The 18,515-nt window shown below is 39.2% G+C and overlaps 1 protein-coding gene across 1 annotated transcript in view; it reads right to left on the bottom strand.

Annotated features, from left to right (window-relative positions):
- The window catches only part of APBB1IP (amyloid beta precursor protein binding family B member 1 interacting protein), a 108,882-nt gene that overhangs the window by 43,838 nt on the left and 46,529 nt on the right, over window positions 1-18,515 (bottom strand). The window contains exons 3-7 of the mRNA XM_080812134.1: window positions 16,772-16,859; window positions 13,482-13,774; window positions 9,947-10,024; window positions 3,486-3,645; window positions 2,197-2,318 (exon numbers count right to left, since the gene is read on the bottom strand). Coding sequence (XP_080668260.1) covers window positions 2,197-2,318; window positions 3,486-3,645; window positions 9,947-10,024; window positions 13,482-13,774; window positions 16,772-16,859 — 741 coding nt within the window. The remainder of the gene's footprint in view (window positions 1-2,196; window positions 2,319-3,485; window positions 3,646-9,946; window positions 10,025-13,481; window positions 13,775-16,771; window positions 16,860-18,515) is intronic.

The following is an 18,515-nucleotide window of genomic DNA, read 5'->3' as shown; positions in this document are numbered from 1 at the left end:
GCATGTAGTTAGGTTTGGTGCACTGATGCACTGGACACCACGGCAAGCGGCAGATCCACTGACACCCATCCTCCTCCTAGAGCCACATTACACAACTCTTGAGCACCATTTTTTTTTTTTTTTTTTTAATGTACATCAAGCTTTGAGCACCATTTTTATAGACTCCATATGAAAGCTTCCTTGTGGAGGAGCTGTACAAGGTGGGGACTCTGAATGTAACTCCCCGTTGTAGTTATGTGTATGGTTGTTTGGACAGAGATTGGTGGGGACTCTGAATGTAACTCCCCGTTGTAGTTATGTGTGTGGTTGTTTGGACAGAGATTGGTGGGGACTCTGAATGTAACTCCCCGTTGTAGTTATGTGTGTGGTTGTTTGGACAGAGATTGGTGGGGACTCTGAATGTAACTCCCCGTTGTAGTTATGTGTATGGTTGTTTGGACAGAGATTGCTTTTGTCAGCTTGTAACTCAGTTCTGGTCAATCGGATGGGAGCAGAAGTACAAGTGCCATTTTTAGGTCTTTCCAGTGAGAAGTCTGGTTGTACACTTCCCTGGCTCTTTCTTCCCTCCCTAAGGACTGGAAAATGGCCAGGTGGAAATCTGCCTCAGACCTAGAGATAGAAGGAAGATAGAAGATGGCACAAGGCCCTTATGTCTGGACTGGTATGTGAGGAAGAATTAAGCTTCTAGCTGATTTGAGCCACTGATTTTGGGGAGTCTCCTTGTTACAGAAGCTGAGATGGTACCCTAAATGATATAGGCATTAAATCATGCCATTGAAGGTAGTTACAGTTTGAAAACTTTGTATACTTGATCTCTGAACAACTCAGGGCCCATTTATACACAGATTTTTTTTTTCAATAAGTACAGTACAGGCCTATAAACATACTTTCTCTTCCTTATGATTTTATTAATAATGTTTTCTTTTATCCACTTTACTTTATGGTGAGAACACATTATATACTACATATAACATACAAAGCATGTGCTAACTATCAGTTTATGTTATTGGTAAGGCTTCCTAGTCAACAGTTGGGAATTAGTAATTAAGTTTCTGGGGAGTGAAAAGTTATACATAGATTTTCAACTGCACAGGTGGTTGATGGCCCTAACGTCCCCCTGAGCCCCCAATGTGTTATTCAAGGGTCAACCATATTTTTACTATTCAATGTTTGTAAAAAGACTATAGTACTTCATTGCTTTGTTGTCAATGTGCCAGCACAAAACCTAGAGATGACTCTAAAAAAAGCACAGGGCAGGGAAAAGAATATTTTCTCATGAGGAAGCTGAGAGCATCCTTCTATTTCTGCCTCCAGTGATAGGGGGCTTCACTTTTTTTTTTTTTTTAACAGATTGATTTATTTTAGAGAGAGTGCACAGGAGGAGGGGTAAAGGGAGAGGATGAGAGGGAATCCTCGAGCAGACTCCCCACTAAGGATGGAGCCCAATGCAGGGCTCGATCCCAGGGCCCTGAGATCATGACCCAAGCCAAAAGCAAAAGTTGGTCACTTAACCAACTGAGCCATTCAGGCACCACGAGACTTTTTTTTTTTAACCTGTAAAATATAAAGGTGTCTGGATGTATCCAGTGAACTCCTCCGAGTCTAACATTCTTTGACTTCCCCAAAAGACTTAATGACCCTCATGCAATTATAGTTGGCTGGAGGCCCCAATAGGAAAAGACCTATAGTTCTCTGATATCCTTGTACATATGACTTGAAGGAAGCCTTTTCAAATATGGAGAACAATGCTTTTTATTATGTAGACTGTTTATAGAATTAAATCACAATAAATCGTACATTTTCTAGGTGTTCTCTTTAGTTATCCCAGCATCAATAGGCACCAAATATGAGCAACAGCAAAAAGGAGTGTCTTTAAAACACGAAGCATTAATGACCCTTAGTGCATCATCAAGGTACAGTGAATTAATGTAGCCAAATGGAAATAAGGACAGAAGAAGAGGATTAGTCAACAGACAGATATGCTGAATCCAAAGAAACAAATTGGCTTCTTTTCTTTCTAAATCCTTCAAGGGCCTATTAGTTGACATGTGACCTAAGAGTTGGGTTTGTGTTTTTTGAAAGGAATACATTTGTGCTATATTGTGAGATAATGAATCATGTTTATTAGTATACAGGTGACCCTAAAATAAAATCTTCCATACTTTATATGGTTTAACTATATACAAGTTATCTTACCTGGGGGTTTTTAAACACAGCATATTTTTCCTCTTTCTCCAAAAACAGCACTTTATTTTCTGTGTCTCTTGTCCAGTCTGATAAGACTTCAACAACATTTTCATGGTCTTCAAAAATCCTCTCTGATGAAACGAGAAAAAGCATTCTTAAGGACCCAAGACATTAGGCCTTCCAACAAAGAAATAAACTAGTATTGAGTTAAACACAATGCTTCCCACCTCTCACTGGTTTTTAGGAATCCCTAATTCTTACATGATGTCACACTGTAAAACCCCTATTGTATTTCTTCTTCAGTGTCAGATCTCCAACTCCTTTGCCATAAAAAAAAGAAGACAGATGAAAATACAATATCGTAGAATGGCCAGTCACTGCACTTTTTTCTTATTAGCGTTTCTGACTTTAAATAGTCCCAGATGGTGGTAAACCTCCTATCCATGTGGAGGACCATGAAGCAGTAATTGGCTGAAGAACTTTGAATGAAGCTGTGGGACATGTGATACGTGCTCTAAAACATCACTCCCTAAGACTCCAAAAATAATGTATCCACGTTGGAACTAAACCTAAACATAAGGAAGGTTTTCATTTCTCTATTTGACTCCAGGAGTTGAAAAGGACTTCAAGAGGTTATTTCACTGTAGAACTTTTACTTCAGGAAAAAAAAATTCACTGAAAGCTTCTAAGGCAGGCCATTCTGTATTCCACCAAGCTCTCCTGAGAGAAAAAAACTGCTCTGAGTGATCTTAACAATGAGAAGAAGGAATAAGGATATTTCTTTAATTGCCTTTTTATCTCTCTCTCTCTTTTTTAAACTCCATCAATTTTGACCAACTGTCTTTTGCTCTTTGGGGCTGAGCCTCCTCAATTAGACAAAGGGAGTGGGGATGATGGAAAGGGAAATGAACACTGATGTACGGCAGAGTTATGCTATAAAGCAGCAAAGTCTAAAGGATATTAGCTATAGACACTCAGGCCCTCCTCAAATCGGCTCAATTTACTCATAAGCATGCAGTGAGAGGTATCATCCTGTCACTTTCTTTTCCTTATGGAACCACTAGAGAAGTGGCAATAACAATGCTGTCATCCTCCAATGCTGTGGTCCCTTGCAATAATCCAAGTCTCTTCACCGCAGAGAAATGAAGAGGCAAGCACTGAATCTGACATAAGTGGAGTGATTTATGGCAAGTCTTGACAGCCTTGAACCAAATTCTTCTTAATAATAGGCCCAAACCCATCATAGAGCAAACCCACAGGTTTTTGGAGCACAGTCTCTCACGGGGGATGGGACTTACCAATTTGCAGCTCTGTGTAGATTTCGTAAAGACACCAGTCTACGTTGCAGTCACAATGGGTTTTCTCAAAAAGGTTGTCTAGAACATCTCGGGTCAATTGTCGCTCGTCCACCATCAGTGACTTGGTGCTGTTATCATTCATGTGCACCTTGACAACAAGCTGGGGACAGAGTCACAGAGCAGCCAGTAAATCCCAGTCACTGGGGAAGGCCATGGATATAAGGTTTCAAAACTGCTACTGTTTCTGTGAATTTTTTTTTTAAAGATTTTATTTATTTGACAAAGATCACAAGCAGGCAGAGAGGCAGGCAGAGAGAGAGAGGAAGGGAAGCAGGCTCCCTGCTGGGCAGAGAGCCCAATGCGGGGCTCGATCCCAGGACCCTGAGATCATGACCTGAGCCAAAGGCAGAGGCTTTAACCCACTGAGCTACCCAGGCGCCCCTGTTTCTGTGAACTTAAGTAAGAATGCATTCTGCAAAGTCACTCACTATGAACTCGTATGCTCAGTACTTATTTAAGGTGCTAAGAACACAGGTGTAGAGAAACCAATTCACAAAAACAAAACGAAACAAAACAAAACCGCACACATCATAAAGACCTTGCCCAGTCTTCAGACATTGCATTCTGGGGAAGGAGACAGAAAACAGAAAGCAGTGCTGACTTCCTGCTTTTGTGACATCTTTCCGGCACTTGTCCAGGTTCATCCTAGAGCCCAGAAGCATGTCTTGATTGAAAGGGTATCTATAATAAATTCTTCTCTTTTGCCCAGCTGGAGCTGAGTCCTAGTTCATGCAACCTGAGCGTTCTAACATACAAGCAAGACCAAGCTGGTTACTTTGCAACTCTTTTGAAGGTCAGGGGTACAAGCGACACAGCACCACTGAGAGGTCTTACAGGGTCGAAAAGGTTGTGTCACAGCAGAACATGTTTGAGATTAGAGGTGGATTAAGCAAAATGAATGAAGACTGAGAAACAAGCTATTATGGAGGCAGGAAGGCAAATCAGTGATCAAATTTACTTTTCATTTCAGTTTTTAAAAATTCTACTATTCTGATTTCACAGTCAAATTAGTCATTATCCCATTCCAAATCTAGGGGGTATGGTGGGAGCAGAGTTTACTTATCTTCAATAAGGACATAGGATTTCACTGGTTTTTCCCAGGCAACTTGGCTAAGTTATTAAATCTTCTGACCACCCCCTACCCCAAGAGACCATGATTCTGATGTAATGTAACAGAATTAATTCATGATGTAATACAGCTAGGGTCTGAATTTTCTCTGACACGTGTGCATTTGTAGTGTATTTCTAGTTATAGTAGTTGTTATTTATAAGTGTTATCGTTTATAATGGTGCTATATATCCAGTCTGCAAAAGGAACACTGGAAATGTGCCCACTCATTCACTATACATGTATATTTTGCGAAGATTTCCTACAACTCCTTCTGGGAAGAACTTTTATTCACATTTATTCTTTACCAAGATCACTAATCCTACTTAATTAAGTGGGAAGTAGGTCTAGTTGGAGTCGATCGAGTTGGAGTCTATCTTTGAATGCAAGGCCAGAAAGAAATGTTGTCTTTCCCTTTTCAGACAACATTGCCTGACCACTAGCCTGTGGTGCTGCAACCACACACACTATCCTCAGCCCCAGAGGAGGCCTGGAAACACCCCCAACCAGAAACACCTGATACAACTCTTGCTTAAATTTCTACTCTAACTTGAAAAGTGAAGGGTGAAATAGCTAAAGACAAGTTCTGCCCATTCTGTTTGTCTACGGTTGGTGCTGGCTACTCAAGTGAGACTTGGCACTATTAAAAACGTGCATGGGGCGCCTGGGTCGCTCAGTATATTAAGTGTCTGCCTTTGGCTCTGGATGATCTCAGGGTCCTGGGATCGAGTCCTGCATCGGGCCTGCTGCTCAGAGGGGAGCCTGCTTCTCCCTCTCACATACACACGCGCACACACACACACACACACACTCTCTCTCTCTCAGATAAATAAATCTTTAAAAAAAAATGAATAGAGGGACTAAAGAGGCCATACAATTGGTAACATTATTCTTCCTCCCCAAAAGTTTGGGTCAGGTTCTGAGCTGCTGAGAAAGGGCCCCTCCTGTCCCACTTCCACCTAATCTGATCTTGAACACGTTCTGTAGTGAGCTGAATGAGGAGCCCGGTTCCTGTGGGCTGTTATGCAGAGTTACGGAAACCAACCAAGGGTCTGGGTGGAGATAGAAATCTGGGCGAGGGGCTGGAGGGGCCACAAACTGAAGCGCATATATGCCTTCTCTTCTCAACACCTGCACACGGAGAGTCAAACACACAGACATCAGGGCAGGAAAAGTCCTCTCCCCAGGATCACTCAGAGTAGAACTTTACTCCAGGTTTGTCTGAAAAAGACTGTTTTTTTCCCTTGAAAACCTATATCCCAGAAACCTCTTGTTGAATAGTTGCTTTTTTTTTTTTTTGTATTGTATGTTTGTCTTTTGACATATTTAAAATGATAGGCCCAAGTGCCACAATGTCAAAAATACACTCATGTGACTTGAGAAATGAAGCATGGAGGGTTGCACAGAAAAACAGAAAATCCTCGAATTGCGGGCTTTCTTTACTATCATTTATTTTCTGTGTGTGGAAGGCATACCTACTGCTCTCTGCTAAGAATTATTGCTATAGAGTAGCTATAGGTTCTAAGAAACACTGCCAATGTTAGGACTGAGAAGACTTAATCTCCCTGATGGAAAAATTTAATGATATTTGATCACATTTCATTTTGGCATAGGAATTCTTGAGAAAAGAAAACGTTTGTGTTTTGTTTTCTTTTTAATATAGAGAAAAAAAAACTAAACCACATAACTTGACAGTGATGAAAGGTTGTTTTTTAAATTTTTTTTTGGCAGAAATTGCAAACCAAATTTAATCCACATGTAGTTACAAATATCTACAATTACAGAACTTAGAAAATTAAAAAAAAACAACAAGAGAACGCTGGTGACTTTTAGCAAGAAGAAATTATTTTTATTACTCTTAACAGCTTCTATCACATTTATAAGCTGAAGAGTAGCTATACCAACACATAATATTGCTAGATCCCAGTTATGTGATTCAGCAAGCAGAGCACTTTTCATATTGTTACTGTTTGCTAGAGGGTAGAATGATGAAGCATGGAAAAACCTCCCTTTCTAAACTATTATAGTAAAGACTTTATGGTTTTTATTTCTCTTTTTTCTTTTGCCAGTTGTTAAATAAAAGAATATGCTAGACCTAAATCCTTCATAGGTTTTTTTTTTTTTTTTGCTTCTGTGCTAAAAATGTACACACAGTTGTTTTCCTGTGTCACAGAGCTTTAAAACAAACAAACAAACAAACATACAAAATTCACCAGTTTTCCATTTCCAAAACTTTGTAACCTAAGCTGTGCACATCACTGGCAATCAAAATGAAGTCTACACCCTACAGAACACTTGAGGGCAAAGTCCTTCAAACAGACTTGATTTCCACGTTGCAAGGTTAGTAGGAGCCCATCTTGGTTACTTCAGTAATGTGCAAGTATGTCCTGGTTATGCTCACAAGCTTTGTTTTAAGGGATACATTTGGAACCCCTGAAATCAGACCAAATACACAACTTGGCTTCTTAATTTTCTCTCTTTTCCCACTGATCAGAGTGGCTTCTGTTTTACATCTTCTTTGCAGAATGAAAATAGGTTGTGCTTTGGGTTTTCTGTTACCACTTACCCACCGAAGTTATGGAGAAGTTCTCTGGCTTTTCGACATGGGCAGGAAACAGCTGCTATCTACTACCCCTCTCTTGGTCCCCAGTCGAAGCAAATCAACTGAATAAGCTAGTTGTCCTACCTTTTTATCTAACAATCAACTTCTCTTTTCACTTCCCCTCTGAAAATACAGTCAACGTGGCCCTCTTTTTATAAACAATCCAGTGGTTTAAAATAGTTTAAGTAATTTCCTTTTGTGTTTTATCTTACAGGTAAAGTCAGTGGCGCAGGGCAACCCACAGTTATGGACAGTGAGCTACTGTGCTGGAGTGGGCTGCACAGAGGGCTATCCTGCTTGTCATCCTTCCCCCTACAATCCATTTTCCACAAAGTAGCCAGGATGATCTTTAAAAACCAGATATTATCCCCAGTTAAAAACCCTCAAATGGCTTCCCAATGCACTTATAATATCTTCCAGACTCTTCTTCGGGTCCGTGAGGCTGTGTGGCCTGCCCTGCCTCGATGACCTCAGATCCTCCTCCCTTTTCCCTCCTACTCAATGGCTCTCCGAGCAATGGCCATACAGCCCTGCCTGGGATTGCTCCCCCAACACACCCTTGGGGAGCTGGGCTCTTCTTGCTGCCAAGGTCTTTGCTCCAGTGCTGCCTCCTCAGAGGGCCTCCCCCATCACGAGGTCCATCTACAAGTGACTTGGGCACTCTTCATCACTTTTTTCTGCTTTACTTCCTTCCTAACACTTACTCCTCCTCTAGAATTTAACTCTACATAGGCAGGGACCACACCTGGACTGGTTTACTTCTGTAAACCCAGCACCTGTTCTTGAGATAGGGATGCATCAGTGAAGAAAATACAAAATCCCTGGAAGAACTTCTGTGGGGGTGGGGAGTGGACGTAGGCAATGAACAGGATAAACAAGTTGGAGGATAGTATGTTGGACGGTGATGAGCATTGAAGAGAAAAAGAAAGTAGGGAAGGGCTGCGGGTATTGGGGGTGTATGTGCAATGTCAGGTAGAGATCTGACTGAGCGTGTGACCAGACTTAGGGGAGGAACAGAGAAAACCCACAGGAATCTGGGGAAGAGCTTTCAAGGCAGGGCATGGTAAAGCACAAAGGTCCTGAGGCCAGCGCATACCTGGGGTGTTTGAAGAGCAGTGGTGAGACCAGGTAGTGAGAATGGGGTATAGGTGGTGGGGGACAGTGGGCAGCCAAATCATCTAGGGGCTTTATGCTGCTGTGAGGACTGGGCTTTTCTGTGTGAGATGGGGTTCCGTGGGACCCCCTTTAGCATGAGAGGGACGAGAGACAGTACAGGAACTGGAGCACACACAGAAACATAACAGTTCATCCACAGTAACAGGAAAGACTATGGACTCTTTGTCACAGGTGCAGGCAGGCAGGAAAAGTAAATATGTCAGGAACTTACGGACCTTTCCTTCTGAGTACTTCTATTTTCTCAGTGCCACAGGTAGCAACAGCATTAGCTGAGAGAATGTGGATGAGGAGAGAGGTATCAGAGGTTTTAAAGGAGAGGAAAGATAGGAATCATTTCTTTGGTGAGCGGGTGTGTGTGATTGCTCTGTTGGGAAGCCCAGGCAGTGCCAAGAGCAGCTGAATGGGAGGAGAGCTGCATTCAGGGTTTTTTTTTTTTTTTTTCATTTAGGGTTTAATAAGGTTAGTACAAGGAGAAAGAAGGGCAAGGAAGCCGAGGATGTGTGATTCCAGTAACTGGCCACAGGATTTAATCAATGTAGAGAACTGGGAAGAATAATGCTAAAAAGTGCATGCATGTTTAAAATGAATGGGAACAGATTGGTCTGGGAAGACCTCATAGATGAACCCTGAATGTCTGGATCCAGGGGTGGTCAAGGACTATTTACTGAATATCATCCAACATGTGTTGAACACCTTCATTCAAGGAACCATGAGGGGTGCTGTAGGAACGTAAAGTCTAATGCTCTTCACCCAACTAGAAGTAAAAAGTTCTTATGTGGTCTTAGACCTGATACACGCTCCAGGAAGATGTTCAGGATATATGTTTCATCTTTCTCCTAAGCAACCAAATTAACTGTTATTAACAGTTAACTGTTACTAGGTATGTGCTTCTACTGAGATTAAATACACGTGTTTTCGTTATAATATATGTATTCCTGGAAAACCTAGTCTACAGAAAACACTCAAAATTGCAGGCTTATTGGGAGACTAGGATTAAGCAGGTCACTCAAAATTTATGCATCTTTGAACCCAGAGCACTAGCCAAAACAACATTTGGGATCTCGGGACATAAGCAGGACATCTAGGGTGGGTGGCAGGGCTGTAGGCTGCCTGGGAGGTTATCAAAATTGCACAAACCGATCGTGGAAATGCCAAGGTGAGGCCAATGGAAAGCTGAGCTCTGACCCCGTAAAGGTGTGTCCAGAAGGTGGCGCCACTTACTATTACAGAACACCTGAGCAGAACCCAAGAGGGTGTGCCCCCAAGGGAGGGAGCCCTGGGAATGGAAACTTGGAAGCTTCCACATTTACACTAACAGAGGTCCTGATTTATCAGGCACAAATGAGCTAACTGATGTCACAGAAAGTAAAACTATGTGATTATCTCTACTAAAATTTTCACGAAATTACAACTATTTGGAAGACACCACTCGAAATTTTATTTATTTTTTTATCATCCAGCATAATACCATATTATTAATTTAACTGCCCCATGCAAACGTGATTCATGGTTTACCTTCTTCACCTTGGCCTCCTTCAGTTTTTCCAATGCTAGCTTAATTTTATTGGCCTTGGCTTGGGCTGCTTCTTCTTCCTGTAAAACAGCAAGACATTCAACACAGTCCACTAGACAAGAGCAGTGAGGAAGTACCCATGCCATGGCTAACATCTTAGTTACCTTATGCTGACAGAAGACTGTGTTGGGGGTACCAAATTTCACGTTTGATTTTCAGAATTTAAATGACTATAACAAAAATCTTCAGCCCAAAGATGTAGAAGACAGCCATACTTTGTATCTTGGGGCTAGTAACTTCAAAGATAAAATGACAACTCTAAAAGTTGTCACATACATGGTCCACACAAATCTCTGAGTGGCTCTAGACAGGGCTAACCTGAGGAATCTGCTAGTGAATCTCAAGGGATTTGAGCGCTCCCTGAAATTACACACATTCTTCTGGATCAGCATGCATTTTCTGGAACTCCTCGTTTTTATACAATTCCTAAAGGGGTACTAACCTTCCTAAAAGTTAAGACGTAGACTCAAACTTATAATTCACCGAGAAAACACTGACCAACATGCATGACTAGGCAGAAAATAGACTGGAATATATATATTTTTTACTTATTTTTAAAAGAAATTTTAATTTTTTAATAAACATATATGGTATTATTAGCCCCAGGGGTACAGGTCTTTGAATTGCCAGGTCTACACACTTCACAGCACTCAGCATAGCACATACCCTCCCCAATGTCCATAACCCCACCGCCCTCTCTCTATCCCCATCCCCCCGGCCCCCCTCAGTTTATTTTGTGACATTAAGAGTCTCTTATGGTTTGTCTCCCTCCCAATCCCACCTTGTTTCATTTACTCTTTTCCTACCCCAAACCCCTCACGTTGCATCTCCACTTCCTCATATCAGGGAGATCATAGTTGTCTTTCTCCGATTCACTTATTTCGCTAAGCATAATACCCTCTAGTTCCATCCACGTTGTCGCAAATAGCAAGATTTCATTTCTTCTGATGGCTGCATAGTATTCCATTGTATATATATACCACATCTTCTTTATCCATTCATCTATTGATGGACATCTAGGTTCTTTCCATAGTTTGGCCATTGTGGACATTGCTGCTATAAACATTTGGGTGCATGTACCCCTTCGGATCACTACGTTTGTATCTTTAGGGTAAATACCCAGTAGTGCAATTGCTGGGTCATAGGGTTAGACTGAAATATTTTATGAGCCCAAAAGCCCTTTGATTTTTGTAAGCAAATATTCCAAGAATAGGAGTATGACTCTCTTATTTATTTAATTTAAATTCAATAGCCAATACATCATTAGTTTTTGATGTAGTGTTCAATGATTCATTAGTTGCATATAACACCCCGTGCTCATCACATTATATGCCCTCCTTAATGCCTATCACCTAGTTACTCCATCTCCTCAATCCACCTGTCCACCAGCAACCCTGTTTGTTTCCTGGAGTCAAGAGTCTCCCATGGTTTGTTTCCGTTTCTGATTTCTTCCCATTCAGTATTCTCCTACTTATTTATAATGATGAGGAAATGAGCTGTTCTGGTTACATCCCAATCACTTGAAAGCAGACATACATCTTCTTACACCAATGATCCTTAATTTTTTTTTTTTTTGAGCCACCAACCCCTTTAGGAATATTTTGAAAGCCAGGAAGCCCATAAAGCTTTACATGTGCATTCAATTTTGCATATATTTTCAGGAAATCATGGCCTCCTAGAAATCTTCATGGATACTACATTAAGAGCCTCTGCTCTTTCAAATGGCAGCTGTCGAAGAGTCAAGAGAGAACAAGTGTTGGGGAGGATGTGGAGAAAAAGAGAACCCCTTTGCACTGTTGGTAGGATTGTAAACTGGTACAGCTGCTATGGAAAAAAGTATGGAGGTTCCTCAAAATATTAAAAATACCATATGATCCAAAATTTCCACTTTTGGGTATATGCCCAAAGAAAATGAAATCACTCTCTGTGTTCACTGCAGCATTATTCACAATAGCCAAGACATGGAAACAAACTAAGTGTTAGATGAATGGATAGATGAATGGATAGATAGATAGATGAATGGATAAAGAAAATGTAGTAGATGTACAGTGGAATATATTTTTCCATAAAGAAGAATGAAATCTTGCCATGTGCAACAACATGGGTGGATCTACAGGGTTTATGCTAAGTGAAATAAGTCAGAGAAAGATACCATATAATTTCACTTATATGTTGAATCTAAAAAAGTTGAACTCACAGAAACAGAAAGTAGAATGGCGGTTGCCAGTGATTGGGACGGGGTGGGGAAATGGGGTGATGTTGGTCAAAGGGTACAAACTTCCATTTATAAGACAAGTAAGTTATGGGAATCTAATAATGTACAGCGTGGCTACTACTATAGTTAACAACACTGTATTGTGTACTTGAATGTTGCTAAGAGAATACATCTTATGGGTTCACACCACATATATGTGCATGTACACACATGCACACACACAAAAGTAATGTGAAGTGATGGAGGTTGTCTAACCTTGTTACAAAAATCATATTGCAGTACATATGTGTATCAAAGCATCACGTTATAAACCTTAAACTTATACAGTCTTATATGTTGATTAGGAAGTAAAGCTGGGGAATAAAAGAGTCTCTGCATGGATCACTAATTTTTAAATATTATTTCTACAATAAATACACAATAGAACAATGAGCATGATAGAGTATGACTTAATATTTGATTTATATTTAATAATTATTCATTCAAAAGGCACTGAAAGAGCTTTTAGGGTCACTAGGGTCATATTTATGAATACTGACCACCATCACACAGTACAACAATGTGCAAGCCACAGGAGATAGAGCCGGGTTCTTACTTTAAAGTATTTTTCAAGTGGCTTACTATAAGGAAAGTCCTTAAAAGTGCTTTTTTTACTCTATAAAAGACATATTATAAGTTAATGTCCCAAATAACGATGATATAAATTTCCCAGATGTATGGCTTCCCAGTGTTCAGAAATTTGATAATACCGAGCACTCGTCACCTGCTTGGTCACAACTGCCCCACCCAAATACGACACTACAAATGATTCACGGGTATCTTTGCCCCACTGAACAGAGCTGCCAGATTCAACAAAATTCCATTTAATTAAATTCAGAAGCATGTAAGGAATGCTTTCAATTCTTTACGTACCAGGCTAGCACAGGGACACAGACATGTATTTATCAGCTTCACAGTTGATGCCAAGGTAATAAAACATTACCCCCAAACTGAGTATTGTCAGGAACAATGCGTACAAATACAAACTTTAGCCAAGCTCTATTCACTCCTAAATATGGCCCCAATATATTCTTTATACACACCAACGTCTTTTCATGGAGGATTCTGGCTTTGCAATGAATGTACTCGGTATCCTTGTTTTTTAAGTATCTCAGAACTCCAGAGACTTATAAATGTAACTGTCTTTTTGAAGAAAGTCAAAGATCACGGGAAGCAGAGGTAGCAGAGCGAAGAGTTCTGCCATCTTTGCCCCCGACACTGACCTGAGAGAGAGGTTCCGGCGGTGGTGGTGGCGGAGGAAGGTCTACCATGGGGTCAGCTGGTGGGGGAGGTAAGTCATTCCCGTAGTGGCTAACACTAACTGCAGCGACATTTGCTCCATAACCAAGAGCCCCTGCACTGCTGAAATCTGGCATCTCCAGGGATGCGGGATGATGCTGATTCTGAGACGACTCTTTCTGTGCCTGGATTGTCCTCTGCTCAGCCTCGCTTATATCTGCCACCAGATCCGCCATGAGAGCATCTAAATCTTGGTCCTCCAGTGCATTTAAGGACTCTGATGGGGGAAAATCATGTTAAGGATCAAAACAACAATTTATACCTGGAAAAACTGAAAGAAAGCCATTTTTAAGAGTGATATTTGGGTACTGGCGGTCAGGGGCTGGGAAACAGGGAGAGGCTGGCGAAAGGTATAAACTTTCAGTGGTAAAGACGAATAAAGCCTGAGGATCTAACATATCTAACACGGTAACTGTCGTTGGTAACACTACTGTATAAGTGGAATGTGCTGAGTGAGTAGAACTTAAATGTTCTCAACAACAGTATCAAAGAGGGTAAATACGGTGAGGTGATGGATGGGTTAATTAACTCGATGGAGGACATCTTTCGCCAGGGATACAAGTATCAAGTCATCACACTGTACACTTTAATGTCTTACAATTTTGTCAATTAAACCTCAACAAAACTGAATTCCTCCCCCATTGTCCCCCCACCAAGTAAAAGGAGGAAAATATGTTTGCTACCCTCACAGATTAGCTATAAAGTCAGATCGAAGCACGTGATTTGCTAAGTAGGAATTCTTGTATATTTTGGTGCAAAATCTGGGAGTTTTAGAAGATGGGGAGGGGAGATGCTGGGAACAGACAGAGGGGAGTTTTCCCTCGGTCTTAGGAGGGCAGACAGAGTACCACTGATATATGTACTTGGAGGAAAGCAGGTCTCAACCAACTGGGGTTTAATATGACTTAAGACCTGTGGTAAGGATAACGCCTCTGTAGGGATACCATCTAACTACAGAAACTCTCAGGTCCCAAGAAAGAACAATTAATGATAAACAGCAGTAAATAAAGCACTAAGGAGGCTAAAGTAAAAAACAATTTTTAAAAATTGGGGTTATGCAGTAAAGACTTCATAAGATGATGAGCTGCGAGGTAAGTTTTAAAAAAAGGGCAGACAAAGATTTTCAGAGTAAGGGTGAGGGAGGACAGTTCTCATTGGAATTTCTCCCATGTGTGATTGGCGATCAGACATGTGATCCTGAAAGCTGACCTACAGTGAGGCTGAGAGGGACTGGGATCAGTGAGCAGTGTTAGCAGAGCGCTCTAGCATTCAGTGGATGGCAAAGGTAATGAACACAGGATGGGCACGATGGAAGTAATCCACGAGGAAAAGGAGTCACCTTCTGTGTGCAGGATGGACTGGAATAAGTAAATGCAGCCCACTCAGCGATAGGCATGAGGCTTTGCAAAAGAATTTATTGGCACACATTGTAATAAACACCATGTGGCATACTGTCCACATGTTAATAGTTCTAGTGTATACAGCACTTAGACTAAGGTCTGGATCTCCAGTCTGAGTGAAAAGGATTTATTTTCTTCTAAGCGATTTTTGCATATGATTTCTTCATAAAATTAAATGAATTTAACAATTTTCAGAGAAAATATATGTAGAACAAATGAAGCACATTCACAATTTCCTAATGCCAGCAATTACACTGTGACGGTTGCCATATAAGCAAATGATTTTAATCCTTTATAAAAATTTTAGGGATAAAGTTCCCATAATAATTCTCATATTAACAACTTCCAAAGCAAATCATAATTCTCACTTTATCTATATAGAATTGAGCAATATAGAATTGGGGAATAAGAATGACATGGATTCTGTTCAGAAATCTGTCACTAACTCTCTGAATGATTTTGGGCAAAGTAGTTTTAACTCATTTTAGCAGTATTTTAAGCAAAGAGAGTAAAACACTTATTTCTTTTCTAATTACCAACACATTTAATTTTCAGTACATATCAGTACTTTTTAATGGTTTTGTCCTAGACCCAAATTGTGCCACAGGTATATGTCTTATCTCCTTAAGGACATGAGCTTTTTGCTACTGTACTTTAACATTACTATGTTTATATACTGCTGGGTTTCTTTGTTTCTGTCATTTTCAGTAATTTTTGGAAATTAAGTACTGAGTGCTTAGAAAGGATTAGTTGCCTGTCATTGTAGTATTCTTAATTTTAATTGAATTGATTAAAGCTCAGCCATTGTGAGTGTGATAAGGCAAATCTGCATTGTTTACATGTACGAGTATACATTATTTATTAATGTCATACACTGTACCAAAGTGTATTGCTTTTTTTGAAATGTCATGAGTGTTACCATCATTCATGATGGAAATGATTGACAGGAACAGTAAATTTTTATGGCAAACAGAAAAGAAGGTGAAAAAAGAAGTCAGAAAAGATGTATTATAATTTATCCAGATACAGGCAATGGCACCTAAGGGTTTATAAAAATATTATTGAAAATAACAGAAGCAATGAAACCCAGTGAGTGACAGAAATAAAACTTGGAACTTGGGATTTCTGGGCTTCTCTATTATTCTGTTTTTCATTTTTTGGTGGGCATTGCAAAATCTTTGGAAATCTCTCAAGAGTTGCAGTGAATTCTCATTAACTTGGAAGCAATTACTTCAAGATTCATTGCAATTTGAGTAGCACATGAGCTAATGTCTCCACACTAAATAAGAAGAGAGATTTTGTTAATAAAATAATGTGACCATCCCAGGGAGGATAGAAAAAATGTCAGAGCAAATATATTATATATTAATTATATATCAATTGAAACATATTTTGAAGCATCCGTTCACATATTAAGCAATCATTTTGAAATGGATAATTCATTATTACCCTTGAAGGGACATTTCCTTATTAATAGTTACACTACTATACCTTATTACTCTAAGGGCTTAGTAATGAGGAGAAACTCCCGTTACTATTATCCTATTATCCTATTATCAAATAGTTTACTATTATCCTATTATCAAATAGTTTTGATACTTTACATAAATGCAGGATAGTATTCCCTTTCATTGTAGGCAAAAATATCTTCTTGGGCCCCAATTTAATCCAGACACCATAAAACACAGTCTGAAATCCAGGACTCTTAAACATCCAGGTTCCCTACATTTTTGTTTTAAATCATAGTTTTGTACAGATTTTAGTTATCATTATGATCTCAAATTACTTAAGAAAAAAGAAATTATTATGCTTACCATTTAAATCTTTAAAACCCACACTGTAGTTAAATTCAGCCCTGGGCGGTTTGGGGTCAGGAGGAGGAAGAGTGTCAACTCCTAAGCTCTGTGAAAATAGATCCCCGCCCCCAAAGTTATTCACCATACGAACACGTCTGGAGTATATTTTAATTGTTAAGACAAAAATCATTTATTATTTACACATTTTCTTTCTGAATAAGTTCTTTAAAAACTGTACTCTTACATGAAAATGTTTTATGTTTTTTTCTCACCAACAGAAAACTGCAACTTAAAATTGTTCTACAAGGTGCATCCTGAAACAAACCAGGTCAACTGAGAATAACGAGCATGAGATAGTTCATTTTTATAAATAACAAAAAGAAATCTCCTATAGTGGTGCCTTTGTGACATATACACTGTATGCAATTCTAGAAGGACTTTAGTAATGACATCAAAGAAAAGGAATGTCTAGTTACTTGGAAGATAAAAGCTGTTTCAGGATGAATCTGCCATTAGATAGTAAAATGTTACACTCTTATTTAATAAAACCCTTGTTAAAAAGAAATTAAGACAAAATAAGTTATTAATTGTGTAAATAATGGTTTTTAATTGAAAAAGTGCCTTCCTGTATGATTTAAAAGCTATATTATTAAATTTTCAAAAATACTTTTATGTCTATAGTTTGAGATGTGCTTTCCCCACTCTGAAACATGAACAGTTTCATGACAGTGAGTGCATCCTTTCATGTTAACTTGATTTGGTAAATAATATCCTTGTTCATGTCTTAAATTTTTGAAGGAAGAGAATCATTATATGTTTGAGAATAAAGTAATGGGATACGCTCATTTACAAGTAGAAACAAAAAAAAGACCACTAATCAAGAAGTTAAAACAATCTAAGCAAATGAGAATCAAAGATAAAAGGTAGGGAAAAGTGACTGCCATTCCAGAATTCAATCTGAAAAACAGAATCAGCAAAATTGTGAAGAGGGGAGGCTGACAGATGAACTAAGGGGCAAATCCCAGAACAAAAAATTTAGTGAAAGTACAAAGAAATTCATTAGTGAGTTTGTTTGCTATGACTAAGGAGTCTAACATCACAATTAGGGCACAATTAATCTTTGTTCAGGATATAATTTACTATGGTATTCAAAGAAATTAGAAGTAGTTCTCTAACAAAATATTAATACATAGATGTTTGATAAGACAGACTTCCAATAAAATACAGAAAGAGAGAAAAGAGGAGACTGATTTCCAGAAGGAGCTCCCTTCATCATAGGAAAGTCATTCAAAGCCCAGCATGAAGTAAAGAATGTAGCATACTCTCCATGTGTCTGGTGCTTTAAGGTGATATACAAAAACACAAACAATTAAAATTTAAATTATCATGTACCTCTTTGGATGTTTATGAAAAAATTAAGTCATAACATCTCACCTACTTGAGATCAAGTATAATTTTAAAAATCAATTAAAGACAAATATTAAGAAAAATAATAGGACAGACGGGTTGCAACATAGCAAAAATCATGAAGGTAATATGTGTATGACTAAAGATTGAGAACACTGCTCTGTATACACTAACTTCGGAAAATTATTTCATCAGAAGTTTTATAATGGTGATTTTCTAATTCTTCACTCCTTTTATATATTTAATTGGAATTCTATAATAAAGAAGAACTTTCTTGGGGCATCTGGCTGGTTCAGTCCTTAGGGTGTGTGACTCTTCATCTCAGGCTTGTGGATTTGAGCCTCATATTGGGTGT

The sequence above is a fragment of the Martes martes genome, assembly GCF_963455335.1.
Source record: "Martes martes genome assembly, chromosome: 8".
Lineage (NCBI taxonomy): Eukaryota > Metazoa > Chordata > Mammalia > Carnivora > Mustelidae > Martes > Martes martes.
Note: the sequence above shows the minus strand (reverse complement) of the source record. Positions and strands in the feature narration are given on the sequence as shown.